The following is a 26,871-nucleotide window of genomic DNA, read 5'->3' on the forward strand; positions in this document are numbered from 1 at the left end:
AATCCTATTCCTTCTATTTCGACACCTTTGGAACAGAATGTTTTTGCATCATTATATCCGGTTGATAGCAATTCGAAAGATGATCTTTCCTTATCAACCTTTACAACTTATACCATAACTAGAAACACTCCTTGTCTAAAAATAGTTGACCTTGACCATTAGCTAAGAAAGTCCAAAACAAAAAGTCTAGAAAGCTCCTAAAATCTACAATCCTAACGAATTCGACGTAGAAGAAACGCTAATTATTTTCCGTTTACTATGTTAGAACTTTTAAAACTGTTGAGTTGATTAATCGCGTTCTTCGAATACTTCGATAATAGAAGGTATTCGAACAACGTAGTATAGAAGGTGAAGGTCATATAAAGAACCCTATGTAAAATAAAGATTGAAAGGTCCAAAATTAACATCAATTCAAAATAAAAATAAAGACGCAATTCGATAAAAATAAAACAAAAAGTTTTATACAAATCGAATAAATAAGAAACCAAAATCGTGCGCGAATTTCTACCAAATAACGATAAGAGTAATCACTTGTAATATAATAATACATACTTACTTACATACCTTTAGGCTACTTTCTAATCTACGTAGAATTCTTTGGAGTCCATCGTCAACTTACCGGTTACGAAATAGAAACTTGGTCATAATTTACACGTATAAATTTAATATCTTCAAATGTCAAATCTTGTATTAAAACATTTTGAACAAAAAAATATAACCCATGTAACATTTTTTACAATTTCCTTCTCTATTTAATTCAAGTCTTGGTATTGTAATACAGAAATTCAATCGTCATTCCCACAATTTCGAATCTCCGTCAATTAATCTCATTGTTACTTCCCTTGTATAGTGCCACTTGGAGAAATCTCCGCCCAAAGTATACAATTTTATGCTAAACACGTGTGTCATTGTACTTAAGCTATGCCGCATACCTTAGATACAAATCGAAAAATAAATTGTTTTCTGAATGACTGGTAAAGTTATTATTGGAATTGGAATGAGTCAAATTCAAGTACGTGCTAATCACGGATACAGGAAATTGATAGAAATTTTTAAAATGTTATTCATCAAACTACTGGAATGTATTATAAGAATATAAATTGTAAACTTTGTAAAGCTGAGAGAATTTTCATTGATTTATTACTTTCGATTAGCAAAGTTGTAGACCTCAATCGGTTTAAGTAAATCGGTTAGTTCTTGGCGGGAGCGGTTGTTTTGCGCACAGAAAGTCTCTCAGTCTCTCTCGATTCCGTCGAGTGTGTGTATAATTGGAATTAAAATGCAGTTTGCCTTGAATGCGGAATTTTACGACGAGGAGAGACGAATTCTGTATATGGCAGAGATTCGTGTCTGTTCTTTTTCCGCTTCTCCGTCACGTTCACCGTAAATACGTTTACCATAGTTTACCACCTTTATTGTACAGAATTTCTTAAATATTTCAACAGCCAGATTGTTTTTAAGACTTACAATCCGTACAGATGAATATTTCATCATGTGGAGGCCATAAAACGGATAAATATAAACTCTTATAGAAGAAACATCAAAATGTTGTAAATTTAAAACGTTTAGGTGCAGCAGAAAGGTATTTTCAAAGGATAATTATAATTATTCAGTGTATATACTATGCACGACTCAACATCATTTTTCTATGCAAATTTCTCGCATCGTAGCAGGAAATGAATCACTTCTTCGGTTATGAATCGACGTTGCATACTACTCTCTTACACAAGGAATGAATGTGCATCCACGCGACTCGCGGCTACAATATAACTGAAACTCACGTAGGAGGGTCATTTGCAAAGCTGATGCGCCGCCGACCACTGAAGTTATTATGTCGCTTTCACGTTGTACTTTGCATCCGTATACAACATACATTGGTTATTGTACTAAGGTTAAATCCTCTAAAACTTCAAGAATCTTGTTTATATCAATACCAGAAAGTATTTCGTCTCTTCATTTATGGGCGGAGACGTAATAAATTTGAATTATACGTTCCGAATATGTAAATTAACCGAAGTGACAAGGCCAGCAGGTGATAGCCGAGCTCGAAGCGAGGCAAAAGAGCTCCTCCGGCTCTCGCGGGTCGCCGCAACCCGACCACCAATTCCATTAATCGGCCGGGCCTTCCAACGAACGGCCCGGTTTGCTTTCTATTGAATAATGCATTAACAGTAAAGCGTCCGTTGCAAAACATCGCCGTCGTGTTGACCGGCGCGCAAAGGTGGTGGTAGGAAAACTATTTTAGCCTTGAGCGAATGCCTATTTTAAAGCGAAAAGAATCAACTTTCCGAACGGTATATGTATACAGCAAAACTATTCAACTTTAACGATAGACACTTACATATACCATACCTTTATAATTTCTCAATTAGAGTAGGCAAGAATTATGTTACGAGAGTGACAGATGGATTGGAGTGTTATGTTAACACAAATATCTCTGTCAGTTATTATGGACCAATCCATGTTGTTTATTGCTGCACTTCGCATCGTTTTCTATTAATAAAATCGATCGGTATCATTATTTCTATTGTATACTATCTCGGAATTTTTGACATACTTCCATCAAATAAGGCAGTGTTAATTTATTTTTATTTGCAAGCATACCCTAATTGTTATCGAGTTATCGTTACAATTTACAAATTACAACTTTACCATATACAAGCTTTTATGACACTCTTTAAACGATCGATATCTATAAAAACTAATATCCAAACATTTTGAAACATCACTAAAAAAACTAAATCAGGGAGAAAAGGTGTTTGAACCTCACCTATATTAATTAAAATTTTGTGGTTATTTCAGATTATTTTAAAATTGATCTTATTTCTTTTATTATCTTATCACGAGCAAGCACGTTTTGTAAAAAGAAAAGAAAAATGCCGAGAATTCAATATCCCAATGGTCATTTGGGTTTTTGATTGGATCAACTAGAAAATGCTGTGGAGGGTTCTTCGAGAGATGAGAGTGCCTGAACACCTAATTAAACTCGTAACAAACGTCTACGACAACAACATGACCATATGATACTCTTTGGCCTTTAAGTCTTCGTTGAGGATGCATATTCTCTTCAAACGTCTGTAACATCTATGGAGAACACATAATGAGAAAGGTATTATTAGAGGTTCTGGGCAAGAAGGTTATAAAACTGAGATATGCAGACGATACAACTTTGATAGCTGCATCAGAAGAGGAAACGGTGGATCTACTAAACCAAGTTTAGATTGAGAATAATAAATATGGCCTTAAGATTAACACAGCGACTTCTGCAATGGACGGATGATTACGCAGATTTCAAATCGTAGACCAGGTCATGTACCTAGGCGACATCTGAAGAAGAATAGGACTGGCTGTAAGAGCAATGAGTATAACAAAAGTACTAAAATGGTGCTAGTTCAATCACTGATCTTCTTCATTTTCCAATATGCGGCTAAAACGTGGACAATTAAAACAACGGATAGAAAGAGAATTGATGCGTTTGAAATGTGCTCCGTACTTCAAATTCCGTGGACAATGCGCAGATCGAGCAAATCGATTCGTACAGAATTGAACATCCAAAATAGACTATCTTCTATTTGTCATGCAAATATCCTGACGTTTTTTTGGACGTTACACCAAGAAATGATAATAATATGGAGAAGTTGATAATATCGAGAAATATAGACTGACGAAGGTAAAGAGAATGCTCACCAACCCGATGGATGCATCAGATTCAGAAGATTATACGGCTCTGTACATAAAGCCCGAAACCGTAGTCAACCTCAATTTGAGAACGACTAGAAAGAAGAAGAATTTATCTATAATTCTATATTACAAATTATGTGTAAATATCTAACACAATTCAAAATAAACTATATTTTCACTAGAACATCTTTTTAAAGAACTTTAAATTAAAAGAAAATTTTGGTTCATTCCATTGCTTTGAATAGTTATCTATAGCCCTCAGTGGGTTTTGCTTTTACTGGGTCAACATTCGGATTTAAAGCCTCTCAGGGCTTCTCAATGCAACCTAATTCTTCTCACTATCACCGATTAACTCCCTATAGTTTTCATTATTAATATTTCCAAGTTAGTGCCATTACTCCACCCTTTACGCCATTAAAAGCCATTAAAGATAATGGTTCTCCGAACATCCCAATTGCTCCAACTGACGTCAAATAACTCAAAATAATTAACAAATGAGTCCTAACGTTTTCGTTGTTACTGGTTTTCAATAGCTTCCAAAGCTTTCCGATTTCAAATGCTCTCAATGTATTTAATAAATCCCAATATTTCTCATTGCCTCAAGACCTATAAGTCCAATAACTAACAACAGCTTTCAATATTTTCCAGTTGTTCCCAATACATTTCATTTTTATTAGCTTTCGAATTTCCTTAAATAATAATTGTCTACGTTCCTAAAAATGCTTCAGTTGCCAGAAATATGAGGAAACGTTTTTAAGCACAAACTATACAGAAAAGCTAAAATTAAACAAAATAAGACTAAAAGTACAAAAATCCAACGCTAAAAGAGCAAAGAAGTCAATGTAACTAAAATAACTAAACAATTTTATAATAAACATGACTACATAAATAACTAATACGCATCAAAAAAGAATGAAAGGAAAGCGATATTTTGTTTGATTTTTTTTCTTTGTGGTGAAATCGATCAACTCCTAGAAGTAGGAAGAAAGAAAAACAAATAAAAGAACCACCTCAGCCGGATGCCAGCATGAGCATAAAGATAACGATTGCATATTACTTAGAATTGCTAAATAGATGATTTTTTTATATCGATGCGAATTATACAGAAAGGATTTGGTGCGAAAAACAACATTATACATATTATTGAGATTATCACAAACTGAGATTAGAAAAGGTGACTGACGACTTCGAATACCATAAATAAGCCACAAATGAGCTCCTTCTCGTACTCTGCTTCAATACAATCTTCGCTATTAAAATACACAACGATTGAGCATTTCTTGAAATTTAATTAGTGTATCATCGACTCAGAGCTGCAAATAAGTATGTACTTTCTATTTGATCTTTTGTTAGTCTATCATGCAACGCTGTAAATGCAATCCAATTCGTGATCATCCATCTCTATCTCAATCAATTTTCGACTATACATATATCTCCTGAAAAATTAACTACCAGCTGTCTCTCCACTTCTCTGATGGTCTGCTTGGTGGACTGGTTCTGGGTGGGATATTTGTAAGTACAATTTTTGGTAGTTTTTTATCTGATATTCTAGGGACAGGGTTGTACTAAAATCTCTTACGCTGGATTCCCTATCTCACAATGTCCTAAACAACGCATGGGTTTCTGATTTTGAAGTTCTTAATTCTGACCGATCTGCTCGTTCCTGAGATTGTCCTTGATTTTTCCTATTCTCAACATGTTCTTAGTTTGTGACAAATTCAATGCCTTAAGTCATTATTGGTCGGATGCAGGTGTTATATATCCGCAGTTTAATATCCATAAACATGAATTTATTCGACCAAACAGTATTTTGAAAGCAGCCTGAAATTGGGGACGCTTTAATAATCAGACTTTTCACACCCTATGTAGGCTCTTGATCTATGAGGGAAAACTCCATTACTTGCTCGATGAGAGATTGTTAACTACTAGGTTACATTGTATTGGCTGTCTTGCTCCACTGTGCATTTAGGTTGTGATGTAGAGACAGCCATGTTCAATTCGTATTAGTTGCCTTTCAAGGTCGTCATCTGCGTTTATTGCAGCGTCATCAGCAAAGTATATTATATAGATTTTGGCTCATTTTATACACTAGGTTTACAGTTATCACCTTCTCGATTATTTTGATCAATAATAAATTAAACAAAGATCAGTTAGTTCTTCCCTTTACATTGATCGTATTGTTAGTGTTGAATTTGTGTATTATATTTATGATGTCAGTTGGTGTACCTCTTTGTGTCAGTTTTTCAGTCAAGTTTTTCTTTTACTTCTTCTATCTGCATAATTGTTCTTGTGCTTACGGATTCACTAACGTGTGTTATCTCTTCGATAGAGTATGTATAGTTGCTTAAAAGATTTCTCTCAATCTTCCTTTAATAACACGTTTTTTTTGTACATACCTACTTGTTCAGTGGCTTCTTTCGGTTTTGTAGTTTAAGATGCATACAGATCTTAGTTCATATCGCTGATAAGTTTATTTCAATATTCTCGCTTTATAGCTTTTATTCTAGAATTTACTTCGGTTCTGATGCGAGTATATTCACCTAACGTGGCGGTTGTGAGTATGCTTTTGTAAGATAAGTTGCAATTCTTTCTTAGTTCTGCCAGATGCATAACCTCTGCGTAAAGCCACATTTTTGATTGCTCTACCAGGTTGCTTCCACGTTTAACTCCTTCTCAGGTTTAGTGTTGTTTTATTTAGTTTTTATTCTGTCTTCGTGTTGGTGCTTTGTGCATTCGTATATTAGTGATTTTAGGTTGTATTTTTCAATGAATTTGTGTGGCTTTTTGAATGATCAGAGCAGATGTGGGTTCTCTAACGTCTAGTATTTGTGATGGAAGTATTGCATTTTCTTCTTTGAATCACGTAGTCTCTCATTGATCTGTGGCTTCTGCTTGTTGTTAAAAGTATTCTTATGTTTTTATTTATGTGGCAAGTTATGTATAGGTTTATTTTTAGTTTGTTTCTGGAACAGAAGTCTATTGGCACCTCTCCATTTTCATTAAGTATTGTTCGTTGTACTCGTATTTCTATTTTATTTCCTGCACAGTATCATGGCCAAAAACCGCTAGTGTGACGCTAGTTATTTTTTGGAGCTGTTGATAGGAATGTACTGTTTTTTCGAGTGGTTTTCAGATATCAGGTGCTTATCACGTGAGTTGTGACGTTGTTCATTTTAGAGAGATTTTTAGAATCCTATTGTTTGCCGACTCCGGATTATGCTCTTTCTTGCTTAGATATTCCACTGAATAATTTATCAATGTTATGGTTTCTTATTTCAATTATAACTTCTTGATCTATTACTTCAAATTGTTCTATAGAAGAAGCATTACAACCTTTACACGCACTATTCATTTTCTTCTTTGTTAACATGTTATAATACCTGTTGTAATCAAAGCTTTATTAAACAATTTTTCAATAAAGACACCTTCATGCGTTAAAAATTTATTGATTGCCTTTTTCGCGATGGCAACATTCTAAAATTGAGTCATAAAGGTTAGAGTTAGTCCATAATAGGACTCTATAAAACCAAACGTCAACTACGTTGTTTCTACTCTTTTTCTTAACGTTAATCATATAAGTACTAGTTTGGAATTTCTTAATACTTGTGCATATGCTGTCTTATGGTTCCTGCTTTCTAAGTTTACATTTATATTTTTAAAAGTTCTTTATTGCAAATACAGCTATATTCAAACCATTATCACGCAACTTTGTTAACCAATAGAATAGTTCATCGGCAAATTACTAAACTTAATAAGAATCATGTAAATTTAACATAGTTTGCTATTAATTGATTTTTATTATGTGGTTCTTTCGGATTGTAAATCATTGAAAAAACCAATGGAGGTTTTAATCAAACTATTTCTAAAGAAAGTCAACGTGACCTTATCAATAAGAAAGTTTATTTGAGCATTCTATTACAAATATATATTTCTTATTATATGTACTATAAAAATAGTGGTAAAAGATTTCACCAATTGCAAGGCAACCTAAAAAAATTAACTATAACAAATTAAGACATGATTATTACAAGTGAATGAATTTTGAAACAATTTACAATAATATTTTGATCGAGATTAAAAATGAAAAGTTAACTTTCAAAGCGTAGCTTTTCATTTAAAAGTAAATGCTTTCATTGATAATCGTTAAAAATTTCGTTTTCCTCTCGATTGTGGTTTGACCATGTTTTTTTCTGCATTTTTCCGAGAAAGTGAGTTATTTCTAAGATAAGTATATAGTGGACTTACAAAATTATTTATGTCCAATTTAAAATTATCGCCTTCTCTTTTTATACGCCATATTGTTTAGTTGTTACCCAAGAATTCATTAAAAAACGCCAATTTACTATAATGTTTATGTGAGTTTAAGAAAAATTCCGTAATTTTCAAAGTATTTGCAAAGAGCTTTGTATATAACGATTTAGATAACTGTAACTGTCGACTCTAACACTTAGAAATCTTAAGCAAGATACCCATATGGGACCACTAACGGAATTTAAAACCATACAGAATTTATCTCTAACATTTTTGGTATCCAATAACAAGGATAACGGATATACGTTTACATTTTACGGCATTTTACTTAAATAAAAAGAAGTTTGCAAAAGCAGTAAAATTTTATTTATATATTCATATTTGAGAAATGTCTAAAGATTACTCAAATGGAATTTCCTGTTTAACCTCAACTTAACAATTACGTGATTGTCCTTGACAATGACTACAGTGAGAATTCTTACATAATTACAGTTACTTAATTTGGATTGAGATGAATCACGGTAATTTATGCCGCATTGAACACCTCGATTAACCTACCATAGCATTAGAGGAAAGTGAAAACGTATTGTTGTTTAAAATTACACGTTAATCCCTACTTAATGTGACAAAATAATTTCTTTTAGACGACGTATTTAGTTCATACCTATTTCGGTAAATGTAAAATGTAATTCTTTAACGATTAGAGTTTAATTTAAAACCGAAAACTACCGTTGTACCGTTGCTAATTTGTGAGGACTTGAGCAAGGCACGTAAGAGGACATGGTCGCAGGAAATTCTCGTTCGACACGTTCACGTTGCCAAAGCAAGAGAAACTGTTACTTCCTCGCGAACCGAAGAATGCACACACACTTATATGGTTCTCGCGGCTCGCTAAGAGCCGATATTCGTATTGATTTTGACCCGTTAGAAACGCACCATTATTGCATTCATTAGAAATTCCATCGAGGCGAAATACACAGGAATATTTCGATGCACCATTTCGTAATTCAAATAAATTCTCACGATATTTAATAGAGTCTTATACAATTTTATGCCTAATACGACTTGAACGTTTTATTTCCATCTCTTACATTATATAAATATCATTCAAAACATTAATAACATTTTTTTTGTGAAATCCAATTGAAGCAATTGAAAAAACAAGCAGGTTTGAATAAAATAGAGTTTCTTTAAATTGTGTGCATAAAAAAGAAGAACAACAAGAAGTGGACGTCATAGCCAAAACGGTCAATGTATGTCAAATGTAAAATCTTGTGTCCTTGTTTCCGTACGTTTCAAATCGAGAACTGACTAGAAAGCGCCACATAAGTGTTGTTGGTAGTTTTACAGCATTCTTCTTCTTTTTTTGTAAATCTTCTGTCTATTACTAAACAGTTAGATATAAAAGAATCAAATAAAGAAGGTGGTGAAATAATTATTGTAAGAAATACTTTACTTTACATTTTTTACTTGCTTGCTATTTCAAAAATACTAAACTTATCAAGTTGGAATATTAACTTGCTTATCCTTATATAAAGAAGATATTAATTCTGATTTAACCAAGTATGAGCTGTACATAATTTGGATTACTTGGAAAATTCAAGACGACGAACCAAGCAGAAGAACAGAACAATGAATCTTGTCACCTGGAATGTTCAGGGTAATCAAAGAAGCTTTAGGAGGTAGTGACCATCATCTATTTAAAGCGCTAATAATATTCCCAATAACAAATAATACCAAGAGGGAAAGGAGCAAAAAAATGGCAAAAAAGAAATAGTTGTAGAAATAACAACTGTGTAAAAGCAAACTGAACACTAAACTGCAAAGAACTTCGAACATTCAGTATCTGGTTGTATAGATGCAATATGTTATATGCGAATAATTTGCAGTTTCCCAATTCTTTCGTTGTCTGAATCGGATCACAAGTGTTAGCCAAATTGATGACGATAGCCTGTATTGGTTAATTTTGTTAATTTTCGAGCAATTGCCATAAATTGAAAAAGAATATCATATAAAATATGACATTTAATTTAACATTTTTTATTCATGCAACTGAATTTTATTTATTTGTTTATGTTAAACCCGCACGTTTGCACTTAATCATGCTTTAACTATTATTTCCAACCACAAAGGAAGCCAAACCAACTCGAAGCAACTTATCCACTAAGTAAACTTCGAAGTAAGCCCAACCTAATTCAAATCCAACCCCAAAGAAAACCAAGCATGCCAATTCAACTCAAAGCAACGTATTCACAAAGTAAACCCAGTTCCAAAGTAACTTCAACCAAACCCCAAAGCAACCCAACTCAACTAGAAAGAATCAGATCTAACACACGTAACTACAGGAAGCTAATCTCAAATAAAATATACTACAAAAAAATCCAACTCCAAGGCAAACCAACCCAAAAATAAGCCAACCCAACTGTAAAACAGTTCAAAAATCTAAGTAAACCAACTCCAAATCAAGCTAAGTACAAAATAACTAAACCTCAAAAGAAGTCAATCTTACAGTAAGCTAACCCAATCTCAAACTAGCACAAAAATAAACTATATCCCAACACCAACGCAACTCAATCCCAAAGCTAGCTAATCACCGAGTAACCCACCTCAAATACCAACTCAAAAGTGATTGTGATGTTGGGTTGTTTCTGAATTTCATTGAATTAGGATTGACTTCGAAGCATGCCAACCCAACCCCAATGCATTGCAACCCTGAAACAAACTCCAAATCAATTCACCATAAAGTAACTCTTGGAGATGAGTCATCTTCAATCAAGTCATTTTTGTAGAGGATATTAGAAATTTACTTGCAGACACGACCTTGGGTCTCATATCTTTAATTCTTCGTGTTTTCAGTCATGAAAAAAGTTATTTGAGAAAGACATCTTTGAGATGATGGATATATTGGAGTATTTTCTTAATTGTTTGAAAAAAGATTTCTTCTTCCCCTCATGACATCTTTCTTTTGTTAGATTTTTGCTTCCGGTTTTGCAGTTTCCTTGCTTTTTAGAAATAGCATTTTAGATTGGCGAACCTAATTAAGGCGAGGATCAACCTCGTCCCATACTAAATTCGTTTTTATCTTGTCCTTCTTCCATTTAATCTCCATCTCTAGCAAGGTCTTTTTATCGTCCGCAAAACGATATTTTTTGTGTCAAACTTCTCTATCTTCAACAGGAACGTTTTAAAAACGCAGACACTTGTCGAGAGTTAGTGAATGAGCCCTTTACCAAAAGATTCACCATTCTTGTCACAAACGTGGTTTGTCAGATTAAACATTTGTTTAGACATTTTAAAGCCAAGGTGGCAAGTGCTTCATTTTTGGGTTTAATGGTTTTTGTAATAATTTGAACATTTGCTGTGTGAGACTAGGACTTTACTGCATTTTACCTTAATAAAATTGCTTATCTTAATAACCTCTGGAATCTCTGGAGCTTTTTCTGGAACTTGTTTCATAACTTCTCTGATAATATGTTCAAAGCCAGAATTTTTTTCAGATTGATATTCATTTTAATTTCCATATACTTTTCTATGAGACGTAGGCTTAGTAATTATATCTACTAAAGTGAAACAGCAATAATTGAGAGTAAACGTGTTAATTTCACGTTGCAATAGAAGCACACAAAAAATTTGATGGCCAAATTGTGATACAACTATTTTTAATCTCAGACTTATCGAGATGCTGTTTGTATTATACAATCCAGAAAGAAATACAATAGAAAGTTAATGATAAAGCTATTAAATATTGGGAGGTGTCTTTTTGGGTCAACAACTAACCTCGTTGAATATTACACCAATGCACAAATATTTATAGAGAGAAACCGCTATAACAAATCTGTTATTATCAATCAAGGAATAAAACAAATCGTAATATAATATCAATAATTCTTATCGCTTTGTTTTATATTAACTCTGGAACATTTTAAACTATTGGATGGCTATAAAAATCTTTATCTTTTATTTCTTTTCAACTTAACATTAATGATACACTGAATTTCAATTTTAACCTTTCTATAACTTTCTATAAACAAAAATGGAATAATAAATATTTCTTATTATATTTCTTGAGTTAATGTATTTAGTAAGAAACTATGTGTTATTAATGCCTTTAAGGTGCTACATTTCCTTTAGAAAGTATTTCCGGACAAATTTTTAATTCATTTCTCATATTTTAAGGTCTAAAATACAATTACAAATAAAACTTAAACATTGGTAAAGTGATAGTATAAGTATTGATTATATTTCAATTCATAAGGTATTTTAATTGATAAAACGATCCTGACCTAAAATCTAAACATTTTTCAATACAATTATATTTGACCTCGTCGTAGACTGCGTTCAGACCATTCCAAACATAATTTAACGTTGCACTAAAAAATATCAAGTAGATAAACAATTTTTAATAATAATAAGTTTTTGATTATTTATATTTACACATTGAGAAATGTAGGAATTTGTTTAATAGTTTATATATGTTAATTTCTATTTGCAGTAAAAATGCGAATGTCATTGTTTTGATGACATCATCTCATTGCAAACGTTTGTTCTTTATGTTCAGAAAGCATGAATCTTAAAATACAATGGTTTTTTGAGTAAAACTAACCACAATACTTTTTGGGTAATTTAAATATACATTTTTTTCTTGCGCCAAATATGAAATGAGTTTACCATGTGTTTTTTGTCATTGTAACGAGTACACATTTTTTGTTTAATATTAATAGACATTTAATAATAATGATAGCGATGTACTGTATTGCTCAATAAAGTGCCAATTTCAGAATAATTTGATGAATCAACACCTGTTACAAAACAAAAATTTTTATGTAAGGAATGTCGACATAGTCGAAAATAACATAATTATGAAATAAAATGTATTATTAAAAATTATTTTTAGTTATATTTCTTCATATAAAAACCGTGCACTATCTTCAAGAAGAATTTGATTGATTGGCCTCTTTCTGTGCCATGCGTGGGTTAAGAGAATCACTTTAATAAAGGTCTAAACCAGACTATACATAAACCACATTATGATTCGATAAAGCTTGTATTACTTACGATATACATTTAGATTACCCGTCTATGCAAGGACATTAAATAAAAAATTGTCTACATTATTTTTATAAAAATAACAAATATTAAAAATCAAAGTAAACCTTGTATAACTCAAACTGGAAAACGGTTGTACAGCTGCTAGAGAAGTTATAAGAGAACTTGTAACTTCTCACCTACTTTTTAACTGCCCACTGTAGATTACAGAAACAAATATGCTAAATTAAACTTACTGATTCACAACTTGATTAATCAACTTGTTTATGTACTCATCTTGAATATGGACGGGAAACCATCTTCAGTGAATTATGAATCATGAAACAAAACGAAATGTTACAGCAGTTATCTGCCACATTATACACAACTCCTCAGTCAGCATGTAATTGATTCACACGGCAGAATTAAATTATATGATGAAGCCCAAAAAACTATATCACCTTATACACATTACTTTCAGAATCCAAAGAAAACGAAAACACCATCCTCAAACACAGAAAGGACACTCCAGAAAACTACCAGATTTATAGATAATGTCAACAGAGAACGGCATGTGAGAAATGATTAATTGAATCCTACAATATATCCTAATAAATAATTCTAAAACATACTCATTAAACTCAATGTTATTGAGCCCTTTATAATGAATAATGACTGTTGTATAACGAAGTGTTCGAAATCCCAAAATCATTCAAATCGCACTGCGAAAATAATGGCTGGTGAATAATACCAGTGAACAAATTTCATTTACCTAGTACGGTTAATAGAAAAAACAACAGAAAAAAAACTAACAAAAAAAATAATGAACATGATTAGCGCAACTAGAATGTTACAAAATAACAAATTAACAAATATACTAAACTAAGTTAATAACTTTTTAGTTCTATAAATAAAAGCGTAACCTGGAAATTATTTCCGAGCAGTATGGGCTTATAAAGGAAGAGAAAAATAAAAAATGTAAAAGGAGAAAACCATGTAGCGTATACAATAGAAGCGGAAAGAATAAAGCAGGTTATTAGGCAAGAGAAAAAAGCAAGGGTACTAATAATAGGAGAAAACATTAACAGAGAAAATTCGAAAATTAAAATAAATTATTAGAATAAAATCTTATTGAATAAATATTATGATATAACAGTTTAATGTTTTCTCAATATCAAGGGGTGGACTTGATAGATTAGACAGAACTTCATGAAATATCGTAGTAAATTTCGTGATCAACTACTCTCGTTTGCTTTAACCATAGAAAGATCACCAACTCAACCATACTGATCTTGTTGACCTTGATGCTGTAAACTGTAACAGTCGTCTATTGATTCTAAATAAACTAAATCGACCATGGTTATGATAGGTTTAGTTTATTTAGAATCTCTCAGTTCTGTGCTGAGTTCTAATGAATATCACTTTCCTTCTCTATTTATTCTTTCGTTAATTCTTCATCTTCCAGAAAAATCCAATGTTTATGCCGCTGCATCTGGTAACATGTTTATTGTAGCCAGTCTAACTATTCAACTAAAATATAACATTCTTTTGATAATTTTGACGTATGCCAGCATAATTTCTCAGAAAAAGAGCTGAATGTTGCCAGAATTAAATCGGCAAAAAATATTAAATGGTTTAACAAAACTGAAAGTCTCTGTTACGTTTACCTCGTTTAGCAGAGTGATCTTGCTAAAATATTCAAAGCTGTGCATTGCTTGTATAAATATATCGAATACCGTGTAATAAACAACGAGGAAAATAATCTGTTGAATTGAATAATGCAATTTCTTATTACAATTAATTTGCTAAACATACAAACTAAACAGAAAGAAGAAATTTTTCTAATGCTGAAATTCCAACATGAACCGATGTCTTAGATACAAAACAGCTGCTTGAATTGTTCGATTACGTTGTTATAGTTCATGATCAATAGAATTTGAATTGCATATAGCTGTTCCTTCCTTTTTATGACACTACAACCCAAATGAAGCGATGGCCTCCTTTGTCTCCTCACCGGTTCTTTCCCATGCATTCTAGCATTGAAAGTTTTCTTTGGTAATTTTCCTTCTTCGATCCTGATAACATGTCCTGCCAATAGTAGTCTTGAAAGTCTGATGAACTGTACGAAAGGGGTTTTAGGGGTTCTAGGAGTTGTTATAATTTGATGTTATATAATAATAATAATAAAAATAATCATCAAAGCTGAGCTCCGTCCCATGTATACAAATTGCTCAACCGGTTCCATCATTTACTCCAAAGCATGTCGGTTGACTTTCTCTTGTCAGTGTTAATATCTTTGTTTTGTGTGTATTTATGTCCAATGAGGCCCCTATGGTATATCTCTTCATTTATGAGTACTCCTATTACGCTGACTCAGCTTTTGTACACTCTATATTGTCGCGTAAGCATCGAAATGCACACTTTTAGTTGTTAATAAGTTTTTTCTCCCAATGGTCATCTGTGTTATTACATAATCCAATGCTAAATTAAATCCATTATACCATTATTATCTATATCAGTCGCACCAGTTTCCGTGGCAGCGTCAATTCGTCCAATATTTTGTATAGTTTATTTTGATCTATTGACTCATAGGCTTGTTTAATGTCGATAATCCCTTTAGCTAGAGGATTAAGATGTTTGTTGATAATATATGTCAATATTTTGTAGATACTGCGGAGAAGAGATATCGCACTATAAGTTGTGCACTTCCTTTTTTTTTTTGGTGCACCGGCCAGATACTTCTTTTTCACTCTGCAGAGATTGTCTTTGCTATCTATTGTTGTTTTGGTCACTTCTTAATGTTACTCAGATATCAGTTTTTATCTTATTTATCTTTTTTTTTTAGGTTTGACAACTGTAATCTATCTCTATCCAGTTTCATTATTATCTCTTTGGGTACTAATCTTGGATATTCAGCATTCTCCTCTTCTATCTATCATAATGTAGTCTAATTGATTTTCTGTGTTTCCATTCAGTAGTATCCATATTTCTTTGTGGTTATTTTTTGAGGAGGCATGTTGAGCTTACTGTCATATCTTTACTAGTGGCATGGTTTATTATGAATTCTTCGTTCACATTATTTTCACCTTGCAATTAGAGTTTCCCTATCATGCAGTTTACAGGATAGAGATCATTTTGATTTCGTTACTTACTTGAGTTATCATAAACGTCTTACTTTGATACCCTCTTCATGTTCCTTTGTGTGGCAGTGGACGTTTATTAGTGGACATATTCGCTCATTATTTTCTTGAAACTCTATTACACTCCTTTTAAACTTATTGTCTGCTATAATCGCCACGCCCAATTCTTTACTTCTTCTCTACTTGCCACTACGAAATATAATATGTGTCCTACTGTCTTTAATCCCTTTCCTAGCCACTTTGTATCCTATATTGTTGTCAAGTTGAGCTCTTAGTTTATCTAAGGTTCTGACATTCCATGTTACGAATATTTCATATTTCCTTGAAATACTAATGTGTTATAAGTACAACGGCTTTTGGTGAGGCTAAACCCGAACGTTTCTAGTTCTAGGTCTAGTATTACCTACTTCTAGTAATAATGCTTGGGACCAGTAGTGACAAACTGATGGGCTATTCGACCCAGCCATCAGTTGCCCCAGGCGCAATTTGCACATGGTTGTTGCAGCCATATGACTAATTTGGTTAATATCATATAAAAATTCCAAATCCTGATATATGCAATATATCTATAACGATGAACAATAATGACGAGGTATTTTATGTAGATTGTTATAATCGCAAACAGACTGCCTAAACAAAACCTGCGAAAGCCATGTATAAACATTAATATATAAGGTTTTAAAAAAATCCATGTTTATAATAGACAAAATCAAAAATATTTTTAAGCTCAATACAAATAAAAACGTTGAAAAACCCAAAAAATTTTAATTGATAATTCCGTTAGTGCGGTTAACTTATTAAAATGAATCAGAAAAAATAATTATAATAATTATCATATATTAAAATATTATAAGTATTTAAAGCCTAAAACAGTTGTTATGTATTAGAATACTTTATCATTTAATGTTAATTTTTGGTCGTTTAAATTTTAGCATATAGATTAGTATTTAATATATTCATTAAAGAAGTCCTCCTAATTCGGTCAATAAACTACCGTTTAGTACAGATATCGAAAAGAAAACTTTGAAAATAACTTATAGGTGTGTGATTGATGTGATGCAATTAATCGATTGACTCCGAGTAGCGTTACATAGATTAGAAGACAGTCATGGTGTTATTATCATCACCACAACTTTCCCACACGAGACCCACTCGACTCATTAGTTATACTTTGAAACTCTCTTAATCCGCTTCTTTTATCGTGAGTCATTAAATGTTTCTGAATTTACGACCTTTTTAACATAATCTACTGTTTCACAAGAATGTTATGTGGGAATAGATTCGTGTAAAACTAATCGTAAATATTGTTTCGAAGACCCCCCTTAGGAAAATCTTAAAGTGTTTAAACGCTAAACTCTTTTAATTAACATGCAATCAATTTTCTGTGCTCTAGTAAATTTATTAATAGTGTTGATGAGTGTTACTTTTTTTAACAATTAGTAATCAACTTACTTAAATGGATGGTTATCCGACAATTAACTTTCTCCTTTTGTAAAAATATCAATTAAAAATAGTTTATTATAGTGTGCACTCAACTAAATAATTTTAATAACTTAATCCGTTTAGACTTTCTTAATAAAAATTTTTTTTTATTACAGGGAAACATCTTATATTGGAAAAAGATCCGGAAAAAGGTGACGAATACGCCTTCGACAATCCCGGCTTTAAAGGTAAAACTATACAAATTTATTTAATTTATTTTCGTTTCTTACCTGCGAAACGTGTCGTTGAATAAACACCGCAAATGGTGTATGCATGTTAGGCAAGTGTTCAAGTAGGTAGGATGTCACAATGGAGCTAGTTCCGCTAATCGATTTTCCGCTAAGTAATTTCTAAACTCCTTTCAGTTCTTTAGAAACGATTCGTCTCTTTGGGTCAGTGTGTTAGAACATCGTTGTTGTTGAATGAAATCGTCAGAATAACATCTAACCAACATTAATTGTCAACAATGTTTTTATTTAATTCCTACAATTAGGGTTAATTACAGTTTTATTGATATTGATTCGTATAACAGATTTTAACTTTTATTAAAAATTATAGAGGTTTATTGTGTGAAACAAGTAATAAAGATGACATCAAATAATGTTATTAAAACAATTATTTGTTTTGCCAAATATGATAAAAAAGGTAAATCCAACCTCATATATCGATGTTAAAAACAATTTTTTACCAAACTATATTAAGAGTCTCATTTTGTTTCACTTTGAGTGAATACAGAAGTAGGTTTCTCAAAATATTTTTTATTCGTTTTTTAGCACCAATGGTGCGATGCATTAAAACTGGGCATTAACAAGACCATCTATCAATTTACATAATTGTTATGGTAGTTTACAATTACAATAGTTTATCCACTGACAGCCAAGGTTGCGAGTTATGCTGAAGTACGTGTTGAATTTGTGCGTTGGTGTGTTGATAAAGGCTATCTTCGTACTTCCCAGCGACCCATTTAATTTCCTCGCTGATGAAGGAACCTTTTAATCTTTCTATAGATTATTCTGCCATGTCTAGATGGCCTGGACGTTGCTATGGCTAGCGCATCCCCATACTTGAATATCAGATACTTAGATCGGTATAAAGATGATGTTGTGCGCAATTAATTTATTTTGAGTAGACATCTTGGAGTGTAGCCCCAGAAGAGTTCTTCACGTTTTATCTTCTCGGGTTCTTTTCATTTGAGCCTTATGTCATGCCTAATTATTCTTCGGTGTTAGTATATAACAATACAACATAATTTATATACAATACGTGAAATTTGCGTGGAGTTGAGTTTCATTTTCCATTTCGTGTCCACTGCTGGACTAACAATAAGTCACGAACTTTCTGTAGCTGACTAGTATGGTGCAGAAGATGAAACCTTTTAACCAGTAATAGTTGGTTTTGTTTTACATTTCCTTTTCCTGGCAACTGTTCATAACACCCAAACAATAGGCTACGCTTATAAATGATGATCCTCGCGTCAATGTAATTTTTTGCCCTTAAATACAACTGCGTTACTATACAGTTATTACACTACCTCGGAATTAAGGATTTATCAAAATATTTTAGTCGTTATATTCGATGATCAGCTAAATGATCATGCAAAAATTTTTGACATAATGTTTTGATCCTCTTAAAATAATAGGGGTACTACCGAATGATTATATCGTTGACGAGGTGAATGAAATCAATAATAAAGTGGTAGAGATGAAATTGTTGCTGAACACAACCAGAAAAAGTTCTAATCATAAAATTAATGGAAGTGCATAATTTCATACAAAATGGCATAAAGGTGATAGAGGAAATAAAATGCAGTGAAAGGCACATTATACAACAAAGTGAAATATACCACAATCGATTGTATGTTAACAAAAGATCCTACAAGAGAAAAAAGCATTTATGTCGCCAAACCACCATATCAGACCGTCAAATTTAAGTGGTTAAATCAAATACTTGGTTAAGGATTTATCTATTGTCTTTTTTAATGTTGCTTTTTCTAACGTGTTTATTTTTTTTTGTTATTTCATAAGGTACAATAAATAAACTTAAATAAATGTTTTCACTTTGTGTTGTACATAAATTTTACTTAAAATCTGTTTCTGTACGTTATATTTGTAGTTACTTGAGGATACCAGAAATCATATTTGGTGTAACTCCGTAGGAATCTGAAAACCAGCGATCACTATTTAGTTATATCATCTGCTATGGTATATTCCATTTACCTTATCATTGCATTTGATAAACAGAGGAGCACTTGGCACTTTTCGCATTGAATGCCTTCCATATGTACCTTGCAGCGTTGCTTTTTTATGTATCGGCAATAGTATGTGTTTTTTGCACTTGATTAGCACTTATGCATTTCTGGAAATTTCGCACAATGGTCTATTTCGTTTTGGTATCAGAAAGTGCTAACCTTTTGCTATTGATATAGTAAACTCCTTACAATCCTTGCTATCCTTTTTTGCTACTCCTCGCCGTTCCATTTCTGATTGATATTCTAACCAAGCGTTACAAACGGCTAGGTTGAAGTAATGGAAACTTACCCTTAAAGTCCACTTTCTTAATCTAATAAAAGTACAAAAAATCACGCTTATCTAACCCTCCCATGGGAATATGATACAATCGTATAATCGCCGGACGTTTCAGTTTTTAGTCTCCTTCCTTTCTGTCCTATCTTCAGGTTCAATACCTACGAAATTCAATGCTTTCTGATATTTTCACTTTTGTTTAGCTTATTTTCTGACTTCAAGGAACATTTTTCAAGTCTATTGCTGAGTTGGTTCCTGCTACGAAAACACCTTTTTCTAATAGTTCTTGCAGTAATAGTAGTAATGTAAAATAATTATCACAAAACAGTTTGTGTCCTTCATGCTATGGAATATTACTTATTAGATGAATTAGCAGTCTAAAACTTTTCTTCCAAACCAGCAGGTAGAGTAAGCACCACAAAGCATGAACCCTTTTACTTCCCATGGATTTGGCTTTCCTTTTAGATACTGCTTTACTAAAAGTTGTCCTCTGAATGGAATTATTGATTCGTCAATGCATAGATTTTCTTTGAATACCAATTCTTCACATCGCTTTTTGATCCCCATCTTCATCCACAATGTGTAATTTATTTCGTAGGGATTCAAATCGATTTCATGGTAATTCAACATCATCTGCTACTTGTATTCTTGTGGTGTTCAATACGCTCACTATCTGGGAAAACGAATTATACCAATGAGTACAAGCAGAGCCCGGTAATTGTTATTGTGGTAAATACGACATCAATTGGTATTATTATCGCTTGTATGACCATGGATGTCTTCTGTCAAAAACTCTTGAAGAGGTAAAGATCTTTTATAAACTTTCGCTAAATATTAGTATAGTCCTCGAAAAAATTACGGAATATATTTAAAACACCAACAAACTACTCACTGATTATTCTTGTGAATCTGCACATTACATTGCACTTCTGGGCAAGATTAATAATGATATGTAGGATGTGTAATAAACATGGACGTGTACTGCCGAACGTCAAAAAAGCTACATGTTTGTTGATACACTGGGGATCTGGTGCTAGCAGTAAAAAAAATCTGATAAATATTTCTATGGCTAATATCGATTAGAAGCAGCTGACATAAAACAGCTGACAATTAGTGTTTTTCTAAAACTCTTCAATTTTCATTAAAAACTTATATATCTCCAATATATTTCGGTAGATATACGAACATACGATATAAACGAAATACCCAAAGGATTAATACCTTTAGGACTAACGCTGAGTTAGTGTTGTAGGTGCATAAATTTATTAATGAAACTTGTCTCATCCAAACCTAGACCTCATACGTAGTTGCTTTATGTCAAAGTTCACAAACATTAATTATACAGCTTCATGGACCGCGTGTGTTTCCCACATTCGATTAATGCAACTCAACTTAACAGGTAAATAACTTCTCCGATGTAGTACAAACTCTTGTTTCTGATATTGAAATATTCCCCTTTTCAATGGTAACTGAAAATAATGGTAAATTTATAAATGATTTGTTTTTGAGTTAATTAGTGTAGCTTAATACGAAAAAATGTCGATTAATCAACTCCTTCGATATACCCCAAGCTGTCTTGGTTTGTATTTTATTGCCATACTATTTAGTGGAAACTGAAAACCAGGGAAATGCAAATATCCAACAAATGGAAAAATATTTTTTATAGTACATGTTTCCTCTCTTACTGGTAATGAGATAATCATGTAAACGTTGATCCAAACATCGTTTCATTATAAACTATCTCAACTTTTGGAATTAAAATTATATTACCGTCTTTATCTGTTTTACTTATTGCTCTTTCAGAATTGTGGACAGTAGTATTTTGTCACATCAGCATCATAACTTTTCCTTTTTGAGCAGCTAAATCACCTTTTTTAAGTTTTTTGTCTGAATGAGTTTGTTACTAAATAATTAGCAAGTTATAGTGAAGTATAATAATTATGAAAGAACGTAGTATTCTTGATTCAGAAGCGCCTTAATCAATGTCACGGCAACTTGTCCCTTTGAAACTCCCATGGCCAGGCTGTTCTATAAAATTTGGCTTGGTAAGGGTATTTGCAAAAACCGCTGAGCCTAAGAGCACCCCCGACATACCATTAGAAAATAATACATGGTGCAAAGCAATACTCTTCCACACTTGATATTTCTGGCGATTTTGTATGTAGAAAATAAAAAATTTGTGTTATAGAATTATGAATAGAAGTTTTAGTTTCAAAATAGGTACTATGAGTCAATATGTAATAAAATTTAAAAATAGATTATTATTGCTTATTATCGTTTGTTATGTTCTAATTTAAATTATCATCCATCGTAATAAAACCAATTACTTTACGTTCAAGGTCTTCTATTGTGTCAATTTACAATATTTTTCCGTTGAAGGAAACGTAAATAAATATAAACATTTTACTATAAAATAAATGTTTTAAAGTTTTTTAATAAATCACTAATTTTCTAGTTTACCATATTTATTAGCATTAATTTAATTTTTATAGAACCAGGATTATCACCGTTGGGAAAAATAATCGAAAAACCAACCGCAGAATCGTCTAACAAACCAAAATGGGCCAATTGGGCACCGTTAAGCGCCCTCACATGCAAATCCGAAAAGAAAAAAACCGTAGACGACTCCGCAATAGGAGAAAATGAAATCAAAGTTGTCTCATTGAGAAGTCACGATTTTACCGGACTTGGTTTTAATATTTGTGGCAATATGAGAAATGGTATTTTTATTAAAGATGTTCTCCAACATGGACCAGCTTCAGAATCTGGAAAATTAAACCCAGGTAAGTAATTAAATGATTAAAATAAACGATGGTATAACGATTTTTTTAGGAGATAGAATAACAAGTGTAACCATAAACTTTGAGCATATGGTATACGAAGATGCTTTAACTATTTTGAGTTACGCAAGTCCATATGAAGTTGTTGTTCAAGCTACTAACGGCAAATTAAGTGCTGGAACAACCCAATGTGCTCGACCTGTACATCCTTTGTATAAAAGCGCATCAAGTACAGATTTATTACAAGTAAGTTTACTCTTTTTTGATAAATTTTTGATTTATTTTTCAAATTTTACTTTTTAGATTAATAGATCCGCTAAAAAACGTCTTTTCCAAGCTGAAGAATTAAATGAATCACTTGACTCAAATTATTCCAGTCTCCAAAAAACTCGAAGTAATGCCACAACGTTGGAGAGAACGCAAAGTGATTCGCCCGTACAAAAAACACCACAAAAGAAAACGATTAAGAACGCGTTAACTCCGGAACAGCTCAAAAGTCAATTAGAAAAAACAATTTTAGAAGATCACAAAGAAACACTTAAAAACAAACAAAATTTTGACAAAACGCAACAAAAAGTTGAATCGGAAACTCAAAAAACTGACTCTAGTTATCAAAAATTTGGTATTAAAGTATTCCCAATCGAAAATAAAGAACAAAAAAGTCCTAAAATCGCCGAATTATCTCAAAATGATAATAATATTAATATTGAATTATCCGACCCGAAAGAAGTAAAAGAAGTAAAAAGTTTCGATGAGGTTGATAAGAAAAGTGCTCCTCCTGTTAAGAAAAGAGAGAAAAAACCCGAATCATTTGATGAACATTTTAAAAGAGGGGGGAGTTTAACGGGTTCCGGGATTAAACGTGATGAAAATGGAATCCCGCAAGAAATTCCAAGTCACATGTATAACGCAGCTTTAGCTGCGAGAAGAAATAGGACGTCCTCACAAGAAAATTTGGAGGAAAAAGTTAAGAAACAAAAAGGTAAAGCTCCTCCCCCTCCAGAACTTCAAAAAGAAAATCAAGAAAAGCTTCATCAAAATTTAGACGAAATTTATACCGCGGAAAATGAAATTCCCCCAATAAAAACACCCGAAATTATTCAAGATATACCTATGAATATGATAAAGCCTGAAATTAGACAATACGAATCAGATTCAGACCAAGAAACCGATAATCAATCATCGGTTAATACAATAGAATTAAACTCAAATGATATTACAATTCATCAAACTGAAGATGGCGAAGATAAACAAAATCGGAGAACCGCCAGTACAGGTGATTTATCAAAAATACAAAGAATAAAAAGTAACACGGGGACTTTAGAAAGAGCGCAAAGTTTAGATATAACCGACACCGGAATTCCAGCTTTAGGAAAAAAACGAAAAGCTCCCGGGCAATTTGAAGAAAATTTTGATTCAATTGGAAGCTCTAATGATAGTCTGTATCGAAACACCTTAATCAATAAAGAACCGAGATTATCATTAATTCTCGACGGTTTAAATACATTTCAAAGAAATCGGTTGAAAAAATCAACTGAATGGGGTAACTTAGAAGATGCTATTTTAAATCTTAATAAAAGCGATAGTTCTGAAAATTGCGAAACCGGCGAAAGAATGTTTGATAATGAATCGAATGATAGTAGCTTTGACAGAACCACACCTGAATTAGATGCTTTAGTAAACAAAATCAAAGAAATTAAAGAGGAAACAACGAAAAATATTGAAGAACAAGAAAAAGAGATGAGAGCAAGCTGGAATGAAGCAAGTGAAACTTTAACTAAAGCAATGGAATCGTTTAAAGAAAAACCAGTTATCGATGATGTAAAATATGAAATTTTTGAAAAAAAGAATGATAACGACGAAATTATCGATAAAAATGAAATTTACGAAGTTGAAATTGAAGATCCTAATATTAATGTTAACATTAATAAAAATTCTTCCTTTGTAACTGACGTATTAAACGCTGTGTCAAGTTTAAACTTTGAGGATGATAAAAATCAACTAAATATAAATCAAAAACAAACAAATAATTTAAGTAACGCTTCAACGGATTTTTTAATAGCTGAAAGAAAAGATTATCTTCACAATAATCTAGAAGATACAAATGTTTCTGATGATATCAAAGTTTCTAGACATTCGTTAAGCAATGATAAGATAAAACCAAATGAAATCCCAGTTAAACCACATTTAAACGAGAATGTAAGTAATATAACAATTTCGGATCGATATTCCGAAAAGAAACCTCATTACGAAATATTTCCACAACAAACAACCTCATCCACAACAATAAAAGATAATAAACTTTATAAGACTGACGATAAAATTTTAGTATCAACACCTGATTTGATTAAGAATGTAAGTATAGCAGAAGCTATTCATGATTTAAACGAAGTTACAATCGAAGGACCAACATCGTTAACGTTCGAAATAAAATCACCGGATGTAAATGAACCAATCACAAATAAATCGAATATAATGTGCGAAGATTTACATTTTTCAAGTTTAAGTAACGGAAATTTACATAAAGATGATCACCATCAAGATCAAAAACAAAATAACAGTTTAACTTATATAACCGAAATTCAAGTAATAACACCGAACCATAACAAAAACGTATCTGAAGTCGAAGTTGTACAAAAAACGAAAAATCTCGATAACGATTTTGAAAATTTCGTAAAAAATTTTGAATCGAAAACTTTAGAAACGAAATCAATCTCGACTGAAAGTATTCCTGAAATGAAATCGCCAACTCCGTTTGAAAAAATTGACGCTGAAAAAGAATTACATAAAATACAAGAAATCGCCGAAGAACAACTGAAAAAATTACCTGAAATGAGATTTTCAACGTCCAGTTATGAACCGTTAAAAATCCCCGAAAAACGTCAGTCGCAAATTGAAATTTTACGATCGAACTTTGAAAGAAGTCCGCCAAAAACGTTGGCGAAACCGGAAACTCCAATTAAATCGCGAATTCCTATCGCTACGACTAAAACTCCGCCGACGTCGCCGGAACGACGCGATTCGAAAAACGAATTTGAAATGGATAAAGAGATTATTGAAATAATGACGTCTGGGAAATATCAACAGCCGAAAAATCCCAGTAAAAACGTGACGGTTACGTCGATAAGAAGTTCTAAAATACCGTCTGGTTTACCTACATACAGTAATCGACCACCTGTACCTCCACGTAAAAGTGAAAATCAAGAAGGAAGCAGTATTATACAATTGTCATCAAATGGAAATACGGAAACTAGTTTTAAACAGTGGGTTTTTAGTCCCAGTTCGGATAATTCGATTACTAATATTACTGTAGCTGAAAATCATCAAATGGAAAAGTAGTGCCAATAATAATTTTTGGATACAAATTCATTAATTCAGTAAGACATAAAAAATAAGAATAGAAAATATTTCATTGTTAATAATGTATAAGTGTTTATAAAATCTATTCACTTTTTGTCTTTTTTTCTTGTGATTTTTTTTTGAAGATGGCCATTATATAGCAATAATTTGGTAACTTGTATGTTTTTTTTTAAGAATTATTTTGTTATAAATGTTACTTATAAAAATGATGTATACATAAAATTACATATTCCATGAATTCAACATGTTTTGAATTACTAATGGAATGAATTAACTTATCTGATTTAATTTCATAAATAAGATTTCGTTTAGTTTTTTTATACAAAATGTAAAGAAAACTATTCTAATTTGAACCTTGTATAGTATTGATCTGGTATTATCGTGTTATGTAAAATGGAATAATTTTTAAAAATAGGGATAAAACGAGAGGGTAGTAATAAGTTTTAACATGTTTGTAAATAATCAGTCTAACAAAATATAATTATTATTGTTTTCCATTTGTATTTTATTTTTAGAATTTAAGAGCATTTATCCAAACATTTAAAATAAAATTAACTAGAGTGGTTTAGTAAGAATAAGTTATAAACTAAAACATAATAGAGTCATAACAGAGTCTGTGATCAATGACTG

General features: G+C 32.1%; 1 protein-coding gene across 1 annotated transcript in view; it reads left to right on the plus strand.

Moving 5' to 3' along the window:
* LOC111420499 (putative leucine-rich repeat-containing protein DDB_G0290503) overlaps positions 1-26,537 on the plus strand; it is a 42,949-nt gene extending 16,412 nt beyond the window's left edge. The window contains exons 3-6 of the mRNA XM_023053504.2: positions 17,696-17,767; positions 22,594-22,884; positions 22,934-23,127; positions 23,185-26,537. Of these exons, the coding sequence (XP_022909272.2) occupies positions 17,696-17,767; positions 22,594-22,884; positions 22,934-23,127; positions 23,185-26,220 (3,593 nt within the window). The 3' untranslated portion in view covers positions 26,221-26,537. The remainder of the gene's footprint in view (positions 1-17,695; positions 17,768-22,593; positions 22,885-22,933; positions 23,128-23,184) is intronic.
* Positions 26,538-26,871: the final 334 nt, after the last annotated feature.

Source organism: Onthophagus taurus, chromosome 1 (genome assembly GCF_036711975.1).
Source record: "Onthophagus taurus isolate NC chromosome 1, IU_Otau_3.0, whole genome shotgun sequence".
Classification (NCBI taxonomy): Eukaryota; Metazoa; Arthropoda; class Insecta; order Coleoptera; family Scarabaeidae; genus Onthophagus; species Onthophagus taurus.